The 15,707-nt window shown below is 31.4% G+C and overlaps 1 protein-coding gene across 2 annotated transcripts in view; it reads right to left on the minus strand.

Moving 5' to 3' along the window:
* Pde8 (Phosphodiesterase 8) overlaps nucleotides 1–15,707 on the minus strand; it is a 204,151-nt gene that overhangs the window by 143,603 nt on the left and 44,841 nt on the right. For both annotated transcript variants that reach the window (XM_026635012.2, XM_026635003.2), the window contains exon 2: nucleotides 8,983–9,294. In XM_026635012.2, coding sequence (XP_026490797.2) covers nucleotides 8,983–9,247 — 265 coding nt within the window. In that variant the 5' untranslated portion in view covers nucleotides 9,248–9,294. The remainder of the gene's footprint in view (nucleotides 1–8,982; nucleotides 9,295–15,707) is intronic.

Genomic DNA, 15,707 nt, shown 5'->3' on the forward strand with positions numbered 1-15,707 from the left:
ACTAATATATAGATATATAATATATATATATATATATTTGAACCACCTGAAATGTCAGTCCTAATAGCTATATTATGTAATACTAGAATATTAAAACTTTTAACTTTAAGAACACTCAGGAGATGAAGAGGCGAAAGGATCAGGTGTCAGTTTGTAATTTGAAAACGTTCCGTCTCAAGTTAATGTTCATTGTTAAAGTTTTGATTCAGAAGCAGAATAAATCAACATTTGTGTATATCATATAACTTTTGAGAGCCGTGATAGCTCAGTGGCTAGGCAACGGGAGTCTCAACCGCAAAATTACGAATTCAAGCCCGTGCAAGCACCAATGTGATTAAGGAAAACATCGTAAGGACATCTACATTTTTCGTATGAACCTGCATCGTGGAACAAGCTCCAAACCAACCTCAAAAAGGCAGGAGACCTTAGCGCCGCAATGGAATATTTACAAACTTTTATTTTACTTTACTATATAAATAATTTGACATACATATAATTAATTATGCTATTCTATATGCCCTTTGGTATTCATTTAAGAAGTGAGTCAGATAGTGTAATTACAGGCACCAGGGACACAATATATCCGATCCTAAGGCAGCGTATTGACAATATAAGAAATGATCTGTATTTGTCACAGCACCGACGTCTATGCGCAGAGGTAAATATTTATCACCTGGCGAACCATTTGTCCGTGTGATTCTAGATATAAATAATATATATGAGGCTTTAAGGAGAGGTTTTATACAGACTCTCAATAAAATCCAGCAAGAGATGTAAAAGAAATACGAAAAATATATTTACCAATTAAAAACATGTACAATTTAAATAACGATGTACTAAAAGAATCAGATACGCCTTTGTTATTAAGTTTTTTAATTTATAGCAACCACAATTTTGATACATATATGTGGTTCTGTGTTAGGACTTTGTGCAAGCCCGTCTGGCGACCAACTATGCCATAAAAGAAGGCCGTGCCAACAAATCCTAGTGAGCACCGTTTTGTGTGTCTGTTTTTATAATCTCGTAAATGAACTGGAAAAAAGTAAACTGTGTAAACTCCTCACTGGAGTTGAAAACAGTTGTAAATATATTTTTTGTGACACAGTAGGCGGACGGGCGGGTTTTCCACCTTATGGTCAGCGATCACAACTGCCCTTTCCATACATCCTCAGTACGCCACTAAGCTGGTAATTACGCTGTTATGTCCCTTGTACCTGCAGTTATACTGGCTGACTCACCCTTCAAACCGGAAGTACTCGTTATTGTTGTTTGGCGGTAGAATATCTGATATCTGGGTGGTACTTGCACAGACGGGCTTGCACAAAGCCCTACCACCAAGTACACACGTGCATCTCCATCTACTGTGCTATCTCGATATTAATCGTATTATGCTTATTTTCAATAAAAAAGTATAACATTAAATAATTATTTATTCGAACGATAATAACGCGAGTGATTGAACAATGCGAAATCAGCTACAAGTTGTGGAAACATCATAAATGTTTACAATATTATGTTATTCGACAATTTATATGTTATATGAAGAGGAAGTTTATATGTACTGCAGTTACAAGTTTTAATGGCCACCGGATATTACGCTCAAAACATCGTACGAGGAATAAAATGAATTCTGTAAATCGACCTACAGATTGCGATTTTCACATACGAATATGAATTTATCATTCGTTGCAAATGTTATTGTATATTAATGAATAATTACATTATGAAAGTTTTACTGTAAACTATATATCTGTATTAAACATTCTATTTAAATCTTGGGTGGGTATTTGATAGTATGGATAATTTTGAAACCAACATGAACAGAGAGAATTGACAGAAGTTGTCTCGCGATGCATTTTGATGAAAATTATAAAGTGATACGTAATATTCATTTTTGAATTATCCAATAGTATTACAATTAAAGATCAAGAAAAAATAACTCTCTTTTAAATAAAACTCTTATTTTCAATACGTAACGAGAGTCTTATCATCAACACTAAATCATACTGACACCGATTAATGTTTTCTAAAGGTCATCGACCCATTCAATCAATATGACGACCTCCTAACCGATTTCAACCCAAGCGGCCAAAAGAGATTAACCATCTGCTAGGTAACGCAAACACAAGTGCACCCTCTATTTCCTCACTCTTATAATCCTATAAGAACGCAATTCCGACACGATCGGAAAAAATTCAGACCATGGGACCACGCCTTACGTAATTTTTTAATAATAACGTCGATGATATGTGTACCGCAGCGTCGAGCCACCCAAAAAGGTTAAGAAACTATATTATGTCAGAATAAATAAATAAAAAGGTAAAAGTAGGTAAATAAAAGGTCAAAATATATTCACGTTTTGCTTAACGCTTTCGTGTCAAATTGATTTCTCAATAAATATTGAACAATGTAACAATTGTCACTATTTTTTCATTTACGAACACGACATTTTAATTATGTCTTATATAGCATACATATAAATAGAATTTTAACAGGTTAACATATGTTGTTTTATTTCCGATCGTGTAAGCTTAAGTAACTCTTTTAAATTGAATACTAAAAATAAAACGTGTGTAGGCGTAGCTTAGCGTCTGAAAATATCATGTCTGCGGGTGAAAATCTTTCCCTGACGTTAACAATGAAAATTATTAAAAATATTTTTGTAAGATAGTTAGCCATTTATGCTTTCTATAATTAATATATTCTATGTTAAACTTTATACAATGCTTTCTTATTAAAAATGAGTATCTTTTGTTTTGTTACTCGCTCGATTGATATTTTTACATTTTTTTAATATCAGATATATACTTATACAGATGGCATGTTGCATATTTTTTTAAGGCATAGCCCAATATGCTGACGCAGTTAGAGAGGCAAATTGTCAGTACATGTACCTTTGTAGCGGACGATGTCAAAATTATAATAAATATTGAAAAAAACTTTGAGTTTTGTATGTCTCCAAATCGTCTAAAAAACGCAATAACGTTATAATTCTACAGTTAACTTACATTAATAAATACTTTTAAAATTCAAACAGGTGGTTTTAGAAATATTACCTGATATTTAAATAATGTAATTTAATGTTTAAGCAGTTTTATTATTCAGATATATATATAATGGTTTCATTATTTGTTTTCTACTGTTTAGTACGATTAATAGTTACAGATGAAAAACATGTATGCACCCGTAAATTTATTCCGAAGTAAAGCAGCTTAAGGGATAAATTTAAGAAAGCGGTATTGCGCAGCGGTAGTACAGTCATGTTCTCTTACTTTAAAGATTGCCAATCCATCTCTGAATGTATTGCGATTAATGCTTGTTTATTTTTTATAAACGTATTTTGTTAATTTAAATATAAACATCCAAATCGTGAAACTCGTCCTCTTTGGAATCAGTTATAATGAACACTAATTAAAATGTTTGCAATAGAAGTATTCTGTAAAAAGAAACTCGAAACATACCGCAGGACGCGTGAAATTTTAGAATATAATATGCACTATAATAATTATAAAACTTATAGAATACACGTATCAAAAAGGCGAATCACCGTAAGTCGATTTTCACCATATCACGTGTGAGCTACAATGTCTATACTTACTGCAGGTATTTGACAGCTCACGTGACAACGCTTGACAACTAAGAAATAACAGAGATTTTTCTTTAAATAGTCTGTCTGTTTGTCGATAGTAAATGGATTATTTTGTACAGTCTTATGAATAAACTATTCGGACAGGAAAACAAAGAAAAATATCGCCATATCGTTCCAATAATAACACGTACACAGGACGGTGAAACTTTTAATCTTGTCAAATGAGTTAAGCTTAGAGATTGTGTATAATACAATCGATATTGTTTCTAAATAGTTTTTAAACAAGACGAAGCCACGAATAACATACATAACAACCTGACATTTTATTTAATTGTCGCAATATCGCATTTCCAAAGATATTTTGTCGGTTTCTTGCTTAAAAAAAGAATGAAAGTATATTTATTAAAAAACTAGATTCCCTCCGCGATTGAATAGGGAGGAGAAGGTGGTTTGCGTCAAATTTTTGACACATTTTTCCTGTATAAAGTAACTTATGTGCTTTTCCAGACAATAATATATTTACATGCCAAATTTCGTTTAGATACGTTCAGCCGTCAGCGTGAAAACTTTCGCATTTATAATACTAGTAAGATATGTAAACAAAAGCTGAAACTATCTTTCATTGAATACACACACGCTTTGTTGCTACAAATCAGTTTCGATTTAACAGTTGATCGATGATGAGATCGGCTAAACTGACATTTCGTACTGAAGGTGATATTCGTATTTTATAAGCAGATAGGTAGCTACTAAATTTTCCAAGGCGAGTGACGATATGACACTACAAGCATTATGCCTGTCCGCAATATCGAACGTGACTTCCTAGGGCGAAACACAATGGAGACGACGACTTCACATCACCTTGTGTCGGAGATACTTTATCTCATGAAAAGCGGGATCGAGTTTCCGTTCGTTCATTGACACGGTCACAAGTTAATTATAACAATTAATTAAAAAAAAAAAAAACAGTTATAATAGCTTTAAACTTTACACTTGTGTAAAATAAAATGATTTAGATTTAATTTGCAACTCGGTTAACTTGGAAAATAAATTGATGCATTTATGCGTGAAATGTATGCAACGAAGTTGCGGAGTAATGAATAATTGATTAAACTCCACTTCGTGTATTATTTCATAGTCATTAACGACTTGAATGTTTTCTAATTCAGTGGTTTTAGTAAGTTTCAAATGAAATTATATATAGTGGTAAGTTAGTATTATTTATTTAAAGGTTTTATAACCTGGATCTATATTTTAATAGACGGATATATGGCGGAAGAACGAAAGGGAAAGAATAGTTTGTTGAAGCTTAATCGGATTTTTTTAATGACTCGTAGGAAGTTTTTTGCGCAGTATAAGCGTTACACGTAAATACAACAGATTTCTAGTTAATATTTTCAAATGCTTAGTTAAAACTCTTATTGAATATTTACAGAAAGATTTCTTATACGATATTAGTGACACCTATTAGGATAAAACTTTGGAAAATCGAAAAATATGAGTTGAGTTGAAATTAGAGTTTTATAAATTTATCTTAAAAAATGGACGAAAGTGACAAAAGTTTATAGAGGAAATCCAATATATTACAAGCTTTTATTTAACAGAGAAAGCTAAGTCATGCAAATGAAATCAATCAACCGATTGAGTGGTTTCATTTGCATAGAACTTGTAGGTTAAAATCTCCTTTCAAATCGCTTTTCAATAGGTACTTTAGGCTCTTGATGACGACTGATGGTGAGGTGAAACTACTGAACAAAGTGTTCAAGTCATTAAGAAGGTAAACATTTTTAATACTTTGCTTTGAGTTTGCGTCATCAAAATTTATTTTAATCTACACTGACACGCACGCTAGACCCTTCGTGTAAAAACGCCAAATCTGTTAGCGTAATTAATTTCATCCGTTATGATCTTAGCGTCAGCATTTAATTGCGTTTTCATACACTTATTGCGATAGTATAATCTATTCTACTAAATATGATGCATAACAATCATTCCATAAAGTTTAAATTTGATGAGAACAGATTATTCCCAAACTTCTACTGATAAAATATTCTTCTTTTAATTTTAAAACCGCTATTTAATTTCAAGTCTTACTAGTAAATTGTATTATACTAGTAATTTTAATTATAAGGAAATATTTCTCCCGACATTATAACTTCACACGTCGATCCAAATGTATGGCATTAAATCTTAAACATACAGCTTTAACGCTTCGAACCCTAAGTACGTTAGTTGGAACATCATTGAACCGCTCCTAGTTGTGGCAGACGTGATGTAACCTTTTGGTGTGAAACACCTGTGGTGTGTTGACATTGTGTTGATGTTGACTAAAGACCTTAAGATCAACTCGTATGCCGTGACGGTAAACGGCATGACTATCATGTGTAGGATATAGGTGCTCGGTATAAGGATTGTACAAATTTACATCTCTGATATTAGCAATTTCATATTTCTTTATTTGTGGTTGCTAGGTAAGTAAACGGTTGATTTGTAAAAACTTGTAGACTCGTTCTTGGTTTCCTGCAGTAATATTTATTTACGAGTTACATGACGGTTAAAATTTCTTCGGATAAAAAAATCTAAATAAAAAAAAAATTGCTTTAGATTAAAATTCTTCAGAATAAGCAAAAATAACAAAATCATTATTTGTCGGTAACCGGTAACCGGGAAGGTAACCGTGTAATGACAAATCATAGTAAATGCAACCCAGCAAAAAGCAATCTTTGGTTAATGTGCATCTTTTGTTTCCCTATTCGGTATGTTCCAATGAAATGGACCTTTCGTAGTAGCTATGCCATCAATTTCCAGGGATAATCTAAAGTGTCCTGTTTACACAAACTCATCTTTTATTTCAGTTACTGCTACTGTGTCTTCTTAAAGATTCGATCAGTCAGAAAAAAGGCTCCAAAAAGACAAAAGAAATTAAAAATCTTTATATTACTAATTGGGATCCATACCGACTACCAGCTCCGATTGAAGCTAAAATGTTGAAGAAAATATTGGAAAGAATCGCCTTATATAAAACATTGCAATATTGTCCATTTGAAGATGATATAACAGTTTGTCTCAATGGCAGCGTTAAATCGGTTGTTAATGAAATAATTCGTAAGATCGTTAATGGAGATGACACGAACTTACCTGATCGTTCGAGAAGAGAAAGAGAACCGATGACTTTAACAGTCGGTATATCTGGTAAAAGTCGTTTTGGTTGATATTAAATTGAAATACATTTCTTAAATAATAACTATTGAATCATTTGTTCCGAGTAATTTAAATTATACGTATTAGATATTCATGAACGCAGTGCATTCGTAAGTTAGGACTGTTTCGATGTGATAGTGTAAATCAATACGTTTTATATTCTGTATTAGTAAGAATCGTTATATAGTATATTTCAGAAAAATAGGTTTTACTAACTTTTTCTCCTAATTTACTTCATTTCGATAAATAAATAAAATGTAATGGCTAAAGACTTTTTTTCTTGGTTAAGGAGAATATTTGAACCTTATTCCACCATGATATACCAGTGAGAATTGTCTGATACACATGTGGCAAAATTTCATCCTACAGATAAAAGTTTTTACGCGATGTTTTGTTCCAAGCAACAGATAAATTTAAAATAAAACACATGACAATTGTTTTTGCCCGAATTTGTAAATACCATCTTCAATTACATAAGAGGAGCCCAGTCAAGCCAGTCGATGGACGTAATTAGTCAAAAGGGCAAGGTACTCGTTTCTATAGTAAAATTTCGCAGATATTTTTAACTTAGCCGCTTCGTAAATTCAAATCGTTTGTTACAAAAAAAACATTCTTAAATAAGATATATTATTCAACGCAAGTTTATTTAGATAATAAATAGAGCGTGATGAAAATAACAATTGATGACTTTCGGGCAGGATATATTCGTATAAAATTGTATTTAACTGACATAACTTTGTATTTACAATTTTTTAAAAGAGTAACTACTGTATTCTCGCCGGTTCTTCTCGGTAGAATGTAAATTCCGAACCGGTGGTGGTGACGATTCAAAAGTTCTTGTAACAGCTTGCTTGAATAACGTTTATTTTGATTTTGAATAAAATAAAATCTTTGAAACAAAATAGAATAACACCTATGACAGTTCAGAACTTATTCCACACACCATGTTTAATATAAAATACGCGAACGTTGAACAATTATCGGTAAGATCAACACGAACAATACGATGGCTTGGTTGTAAAAGGGCCGAAAGTACATTATTGAGTAAAATATAAATAACATTTTACCACCAAGTCACTCAAATGAAATAAATGTATCTAAATAAAAAACGGCATATATATAATAACTAACTAACCTCTGTTTATTGTTTCTATTCTGTTTACCAAAATTGATATTATTGATATTAGCCATTTTATCACCAGGGCAGAATTAATTGTTTCCTATCACACTGCGAAAGAATTACATTGCGAATATTTCGATGAAAATGGACTATTAAATTATCATTAAGCTAAATTCGTTGTGATATGTTTATGTCACAAGCCGACAGGCTAATAGCAATCAATTGAATTTAACAGAAAACTGATTTATCATTAACAACTAAATTTCATAAATGTGTATTACCGATATATTTTGTTATTACTAAATCCATGAATAATAATAAATAAACATCGAAAATGGTTTGCGTAAAAAAGGTTGACATTTGTGAATTTGTTTTGTCAATATTTCACAATTGTTTCGTTCTTATAGCGAGTAGCTCATAAAGCTGTAAATCTCTTATTCAGATTTCGTATCGGATGAATAAATATATTTAATCTTTTCATCGAGTAGGTAAAGTCTTTGAACCTGCACCTAATTTTTTTTCCTTATTGAATAGACAATCCATCGAATAACGATAATTTCCTCGTGTTTGCATTATAATATCATTGCATAATATCATTGCATAATATTATAATATCAAATATAATGTGCCCTGATTGGAAATCGTTCAGTAGGACTTCATTTCTTAACTTTCACTTATTTCGCTCCAAAGTTAAAGATATATAATTTATGTCAGTTTAGCGAGTCCTAGTTCGATTTAGATCCCTAGAATTCATTCTGTGTTTTTGGAATATCTACGTTTGTGTGTCCTTATGTTTTGTTTGGTTATCCTTTGCGTATTCGAATATTTCTTATGATATTGATAATAAAGACTTCAAAATAATTTTACTGCTCGTGAATTTGCACAATGAATACCGAATAAGAAATTAACTTTTAATCGAAATATGATACAGCAACCAAATCACATCCGGGCTCATTTTTGCAGTCGTAAGAAATCACACTCAAGATTTAAAAATTCTCATAAACCTTATTCCGATTAGATTTACAGCCTGACGACCTGTCTGTTATTAAATTTTATGAATTAAGAAACTTACCAGAAATTCTTTTGATGTGCAGTTGGGTGGCAAAGTTATTACCCATTTGTGACACATAACTGTCTTTTTTGCTGGAGAGCTGAATGCTGAAGCCGTCTGATTCGAGTGATGCACGTGGAGCTCTAGCGGCTTGCACCGCTTTGTTCTGGCACACGGGTGTGGGAGCAATTTTCGCCAAGGCCGCTTCCTGTGACCCTGTGCTATCGCGTCTGCGATTTTTGTGGTCTAAGAGCATACTCGGCGTACACCCCATACTGATTGGCATTACACTTTGGCACTAACACTGTTGCACTTCGGTGTCATCTTTAAGATCTGAAACAATAATATTATTTAAAGCTACATTTCAAGCGTTTTAAGTTAAGTTTTTTGATATATATTTGATGTTTTTATGCTTGCTTTGCGTTTTGGGAGTGTTATTCAACTCCAATAATCCAGCTGGGATTAAAACTAATACGAGGCGAAATTGGATGACGCCTGACCGATAAATATTACTTATTTTCACATTTGTTATTTCAGCAATCACATTTATTTGTATCTAAAAATACTTTATATACAAAAGTATTATTAGAACTTTTGAAAAAAAAAAATTATATTTTCAATTCCTCATTTCGTTAACACCCAATTTACGTAAACAAAATCTAATAGACGTTTTAATGAGAACCGGAGAACGGTTTTTAACACTTTAATAACAAATCTTAATCGTATCTTAAAATATAAATATGAAATTTAGCTGTACTTTAGCTAAACATACAACTGATTTGTTAGTTTAGTGGTACAAGGCAGATCCCTAGGTCCTGGGTTTGAGTCTTTTACCGTTGACTCGTTGACTCCGACTGTGTTTATACTCAAGCTTCAAAAATACGTCGAGTAACATGTCTGATAAGGAGGCCATGTCGGATTTGCTGTTCCAATTATCCGAACTCAGCAGTAAGGGGGCATGTGTAGCCTAGTCCTTCGCCGGAATTCAATTATCCCTATTTCAACAAAATCGATTTATTTATTTAATTCTCGAGTCTCCAACAAAAGATACACACTAAATACATATTCTTAAAATTAAACAATATAAGGGTTACAAGTGGTGTGCTCCTTCAATTATAGGAGACCACAGCATGCACTAAATAATAATTTAAATACAATTAAGATAAAAAGTGAAAAAAAATATATACGTAGCAGTAAAAAACAAATATAAATTAGTAACTAAAAATTAAGAATAGCTTATCAATTGAACATATTTTTGTGTTAGGTTAAAAGTTTAGTTAGGCACACTCTGAATCTGGACAAACTGTAACGATGAATATCGAGGTCATTATTATTTCTAGAAAGTATTTTATATTGTCTCCAGAGCCTTGGAACAGCAGCGTTATGGCTTGAGTTTGATTGAAATGTAGGAATATTAAATAAGTTATATGCTTTTATACGGGGCATACGAGAAGGAGCATTACTTGAATCTTTTGCAACAGATTACTACAATGTATGACTCCATGTATTATTTTGTGCAGAAATATAAGATCTGTGATATGTCTACGATTTATAAAAGAGGTCATGTGATAATATTTAAGTCTGTCGTTATAACTCGTGATGTTTTTAGCCTGTAAATCGCTGTAGGAGAGATGGTAAAGAACGCGTTTTTGAACTTATTCTAATATAAATTTAGCATTATAAGCGTAAAGACAGGTTACAGACAGAGTTAATTTAGGATTTATAATATTAGTAGGGATTATCACGCGGGCTCTATGCCTAGTTGGCTGGTCTCTCGTAAAACAGCCGTGGCGGGAATCGGTCCTCCTTCCTTAGCTAAACTGTGAGACGGTTAGGCTCTTTATTTAAAAATAAAATATTCATATTTCGAACGAATTATTTAAAAGTCAATCGCATATTTAAACACACATACAAAATAACTGATAATTATCAATTAATTTCCAATATTTTTAATCAAACTTTCACTTAATCATATTAAATACTCGTGCAGCGGTGAGCATGTTTCATAAATAATACATTTTTTCACAAATTTGTAATATTTACGTTAATTAATTTACTAATAACAAGTATGTCAAATTATACGTAAAAATAATTATATCTATATATATGAATAGATGATATAGCCCAGGGGTAAAACACGTCGATTATAACCGACGATTGCGAGTTCAAATCCAGGCAACCACTGAATTTGCATGTGAGTAATTTGTGTTTCTTAAGCGTTCTCGTCGGTGAAAATATCGTACCCGCTTAAGATCAGCATGGTGGAATAAACTCTAATCCTAGAATAAATAAATCCTTAAAAGCCTAGCCTTAACTTACAGGATTTTATTTTTATTAAATTTACATTTTTTTTTTACATTTAAAAAAAAGGACTTTGATCGGCGATCGTTAACCGATTTTGACGAGTCTTTTTAAAATCAACGGACGATTTAATTTATAAATAAAATGTTTCTCTAATATTGAACTAAAATAAAAAACTTGTCTATGTATTCTACACTGCACTACTATTTATATATATTATTAAATAAATATAATAGTTAGTAAAAAAAAGGACTTTGATCGGCGATCGTTAACCGATTTTGACGAGTCTTTTTAAAATCAACGGACGATTTAATTTATAAATAAAATGTTTCTCTAATATTGAACTAAAATAAAAAACTTGTCTATGTATTCTACACTACACTACTATTTATATATATTATTAAATAAATATAATAGTTAGTGAATCCCTATTTCCATTGGACACGGCATCACGCGTGAACGGCCGGAGCAATTTCACTAATTCTCTTTTTCCTGTATTCGTTACTGTCAGGAGAAGGTCCTTATGAAAGAATAAAAAAAGATAGTTGAGAACAAATAATAATAATAATAAATATTGGACAACATCACATACATTACTCTGACCCCAATGTAAGTAGCTAAAGCACTTGTGTTATGGAAAGTCAGAAGTAACGACGGTACCACAAACACCCAGACCCAAGACAACATAGAAAACTAATGAACTTTTTCTACATCGACTCGGCCGGGAATCGAACCCGAGACCTCGGAGTGGCGTACCCATGAAAACCGGTGTACACACTATCGACCACGGAGGTCGTCATTAAAGAAATAAAACATATATAATAAAACATTAAGAAAATAACGACATTAACTTTGCTAATGTAACATTTTAGAATACGCAATGAGAAATATATCTTTTAAAACAGATTCATTGGTCGGAATTTGATAAAATAATTAATTAAGACAGGACAACCTCATTGGCGATTCGCGCATTGGCGATGTAAGGAATGGTTAATATTTCTTACAACGCCATTGCCTATCTATAAATATAAAAAAAAAACTTATCACTACCAGAAAATTAGGAGATCATCAATTATTATTTCAATATCCGCGTCTTATCATTTTAATAATCTATTATACCTATAAAACTTACTTATCACGAAAATTAAAAAATAAAATAAATATACAAATTCTTAAAAAACCCCACGATTACAAATATTTAACTAAAATCTTCAGTTTATAAAGTGAGTGAATAAATAAAATTATTGATTTATATGTTAAGTTTAATAAGACGTTTGGCATGTTTACGTTTCAAAGTTGACAGGATCCATAAGATCTGTCTTTAAACTTGGCTTGAAAAACTTTGGAGGTACGAAGAAGTTAGTTAAAAATCCGTCGTTGTAATCCTACTAACTTGTTCGGAAGTTTCGAAAATCATTTTCAACTTAGCCTTACGCGTAATTATGTTCTTTAATCTGAAGTTATATAAATAATGTCTGAGCGTATTTGATTTTATTTCAAGTTTAAGTGACAAATTTCTTCGATATATTTGCTATAACACGTTTCTCTAGTTATAAGTTATTTTGTTATAATCAGTTTTATGAGATAAATTGGTCATTATTGTCGTCAAAAAGTATATAATTTGGTCGTCATATAGGAAGGTACTTGCGTCAATTTTTTTTTTATTTTTTATTTATTACGTTATTCGATAAAGATCATTATGCTAGAATCGAAAACTGTTTTTAGCAAATACCTTGAATCCATCAGATATATCATGGTTAATAACGTTTTTTAACTGTGTGGATAATTATTATTCCGATGCGATGATTGTCGAACGTGAGTTAAACTCCTAAACATCTCCTTGTCGCACCAACTGTGCCATGGTCATTTTTTCCTGTAATTTTTCATGATAATTTCGTTCGTATGAAAACAAAACAAATTTTGAACGACGTATTGTGAAATCTGCTACTCAAGCCGACTCGTGATCGAACACAGATGCTGCTCTACATCTGTTTGATTTCATTGACTGGCCATTTACCATGGAGTGCAAATTATATGTACTATTCGCTTCGTAATGTTTTTTGAAGCTAATTAATATTATAAAAAAGTAATCGTTATAATGACCGGAAACTAACTCTGTAAATACGTAGCCTTTTAATCAGAATTGCAACAGCCTTTACCCAGCAGTATGACAGCTACAGGAATTCATAAAAGTTTTTAGGAAAAAAAAATCTTTCTAGGTTTTTGATTAAAAAACTAAACAAAAACGTTTTCCTACAGATATATAGAGATTTGTTTATTCATATTAATTTGAGAACATTCGTTTTTGCTGCACAAAAATAAACCGCTGGTTCAGAAAAATTCGACAAAAGAGATATAACATTTTTCGGAATATAATATTTTCCACGAAAATCCTGTTGAACTTAAGCCGACTATGTCCATAACACAGTTAATGCCTCTATGAGGTATAGTGACAAGCAAAATAAGTTTACGTTTCACGAACATGGAAACGCTGTTTCGGTGTCCTTGACACGTAGGCCGCGCGTGGACTTTGAGCGGCCGTTTATGGCGCACCTGTACACTATTTCTGGCAACTGACTGGCAACGTACGATCCAGTTAAGCCAAAACTTGAAATTTGAATACTGACTAATAATTATATATAATATAAAAAAGTTCGGTTGTTAAGTTGAAATGGGGTACTTTGATATTTTAATTTTAATTATATTTATGAATAAAAATTAATATTTATGGATTATTCATTTTAAACTCAAATAATCTATCCTTCTTTTGAGATGATAAGACACTCGTCTTATTTTTTTAATCATTACGTAGTATAAAACAAAGTCGCTTACCGCTATCTGTCCCTGTGTGTGCTTAGATCTTTAAAATTACACAACAGATTTTGATGCGGTTTTTTTTAATAGATAGATTGATTCAAGAGAAAGGTTTATATGTATAATATATGAACAATATAGTACAGAAACACTGATAATTTTAGGTTTCTAAAGTGATGTCGTAAATAAACACATTTTTTTGCACTTAAATTGCATAGGCTGGCTGAACCCTACGAGGTAGATCAAAATAATGTACTACAGTATGGTACACCATATATAGGTCTTCAAAAAATACGGCGATGGTATATGTTTATCTATCTATCCTTTATTTTTTACGAGAAATAATGGCTTATTTTCGAAGCGATTTTAAGCAATACATCATTAATCCTTAACCAATTAAGTATATTAAATACATTGTGCATGTAATATAAATCAATATGGCCCTTTATGTAATTTAAATGAATATTTTCGAAGATATTACAGATTTAACACGCAGGGACATAGCGGTTTGTAATGTCGAATGACTGAAAAACTGTGAACGTTGTAAGACATTCCGTATATTTAGTATCAGCATTGCACCCGCGCGAAGCCGGGGCGGGTCGCTAGTTACTTTATATATTAATATAATTAATCTTCTCTAACACATTTTAATTCAATATGTGGAAATGTTTAGTCGTATATGTTTATATTATTATACAAAATACACAACAAAATATATATAAATAAGCATATAGGATAAGCACTTTTAGGTATTTAATTTATTTATGGCTTTTTTTTTACCGCATCCAATATTTTGGTTTATCATCAACGTATACTAATCATTCTTTAAATCTCTGGAGTCTGGACCCCTCTCATTTGTCAAACTTTACGTACGTGCGAGTACACAGTACAGCAGTTTTGGTTCAGAAATATAATATGATATAGCTATTACAAGTAATATATTATTATTTTTCATGTACACACAAAAAGATTTTTATATGAATTGAAGTTGCACTATTAAAGATATTATTTTTAACAACAATACTTTAATAATGTCTATTACTCTTTATGTATATGTATACTAAAATTATCAGTGTTTCTCTATTATATTTTGCATACATTATACTTATAAATCTTATTCTTGAATCAATATATCTATTAAAAAAAATCGCATTAAAATCTGTTGTATAATTTCAAAGATCTAAGCATACATAGGGACAGACAGCGGTAAGCGACTATGTTTTATACTACGTAATGATATCAACAGTGAGATAAAATGATGGATTGAATGAATAGTTATTAACATGTTAATAAAGAAATTCCAATAAAGTATTATTGTGTTCCCTGAATACAAATAATATATTCGAAATGAATAATGGAATTTAAAAAATAGGTTCCAGACAAAAGGTTTTATTTCACGAAATTTTTCCACGAATAATATCGAATGAGTGAATGGTGTTTCATTCGTGAAATAAAATTGAAATAAAACGCGCTTAAGTTCTACCACCTATTCATTCGACCAAAATCAAAATATACTTAATTCGAAAAGGCTCTTTTCAAGCACTTTTAAATCGTCATTTTACAAGATGAATCTTAATATAAAGCCATCTATTTCCTCCTTTATGTATCTATATTTATGTGTCTAAATCTAT

This window comes from Vanessa tameamea, chromosome 18, assembly GCF_037043105.1.
Source record: "Vanessa tameamea isolate UH-Manoa-2023 chromosome 18, ilVanTame1 primary haplotype, whole genome shotgun sequence".
In the NCBI taxonomy this organism is placed as follows: domain Eukaryota; kingdom Metazoa; phylum Arthropoda; class Insecta; order Lepidoptera; family Nymphalidae; genus Vanessa; species Vanessa tameamea.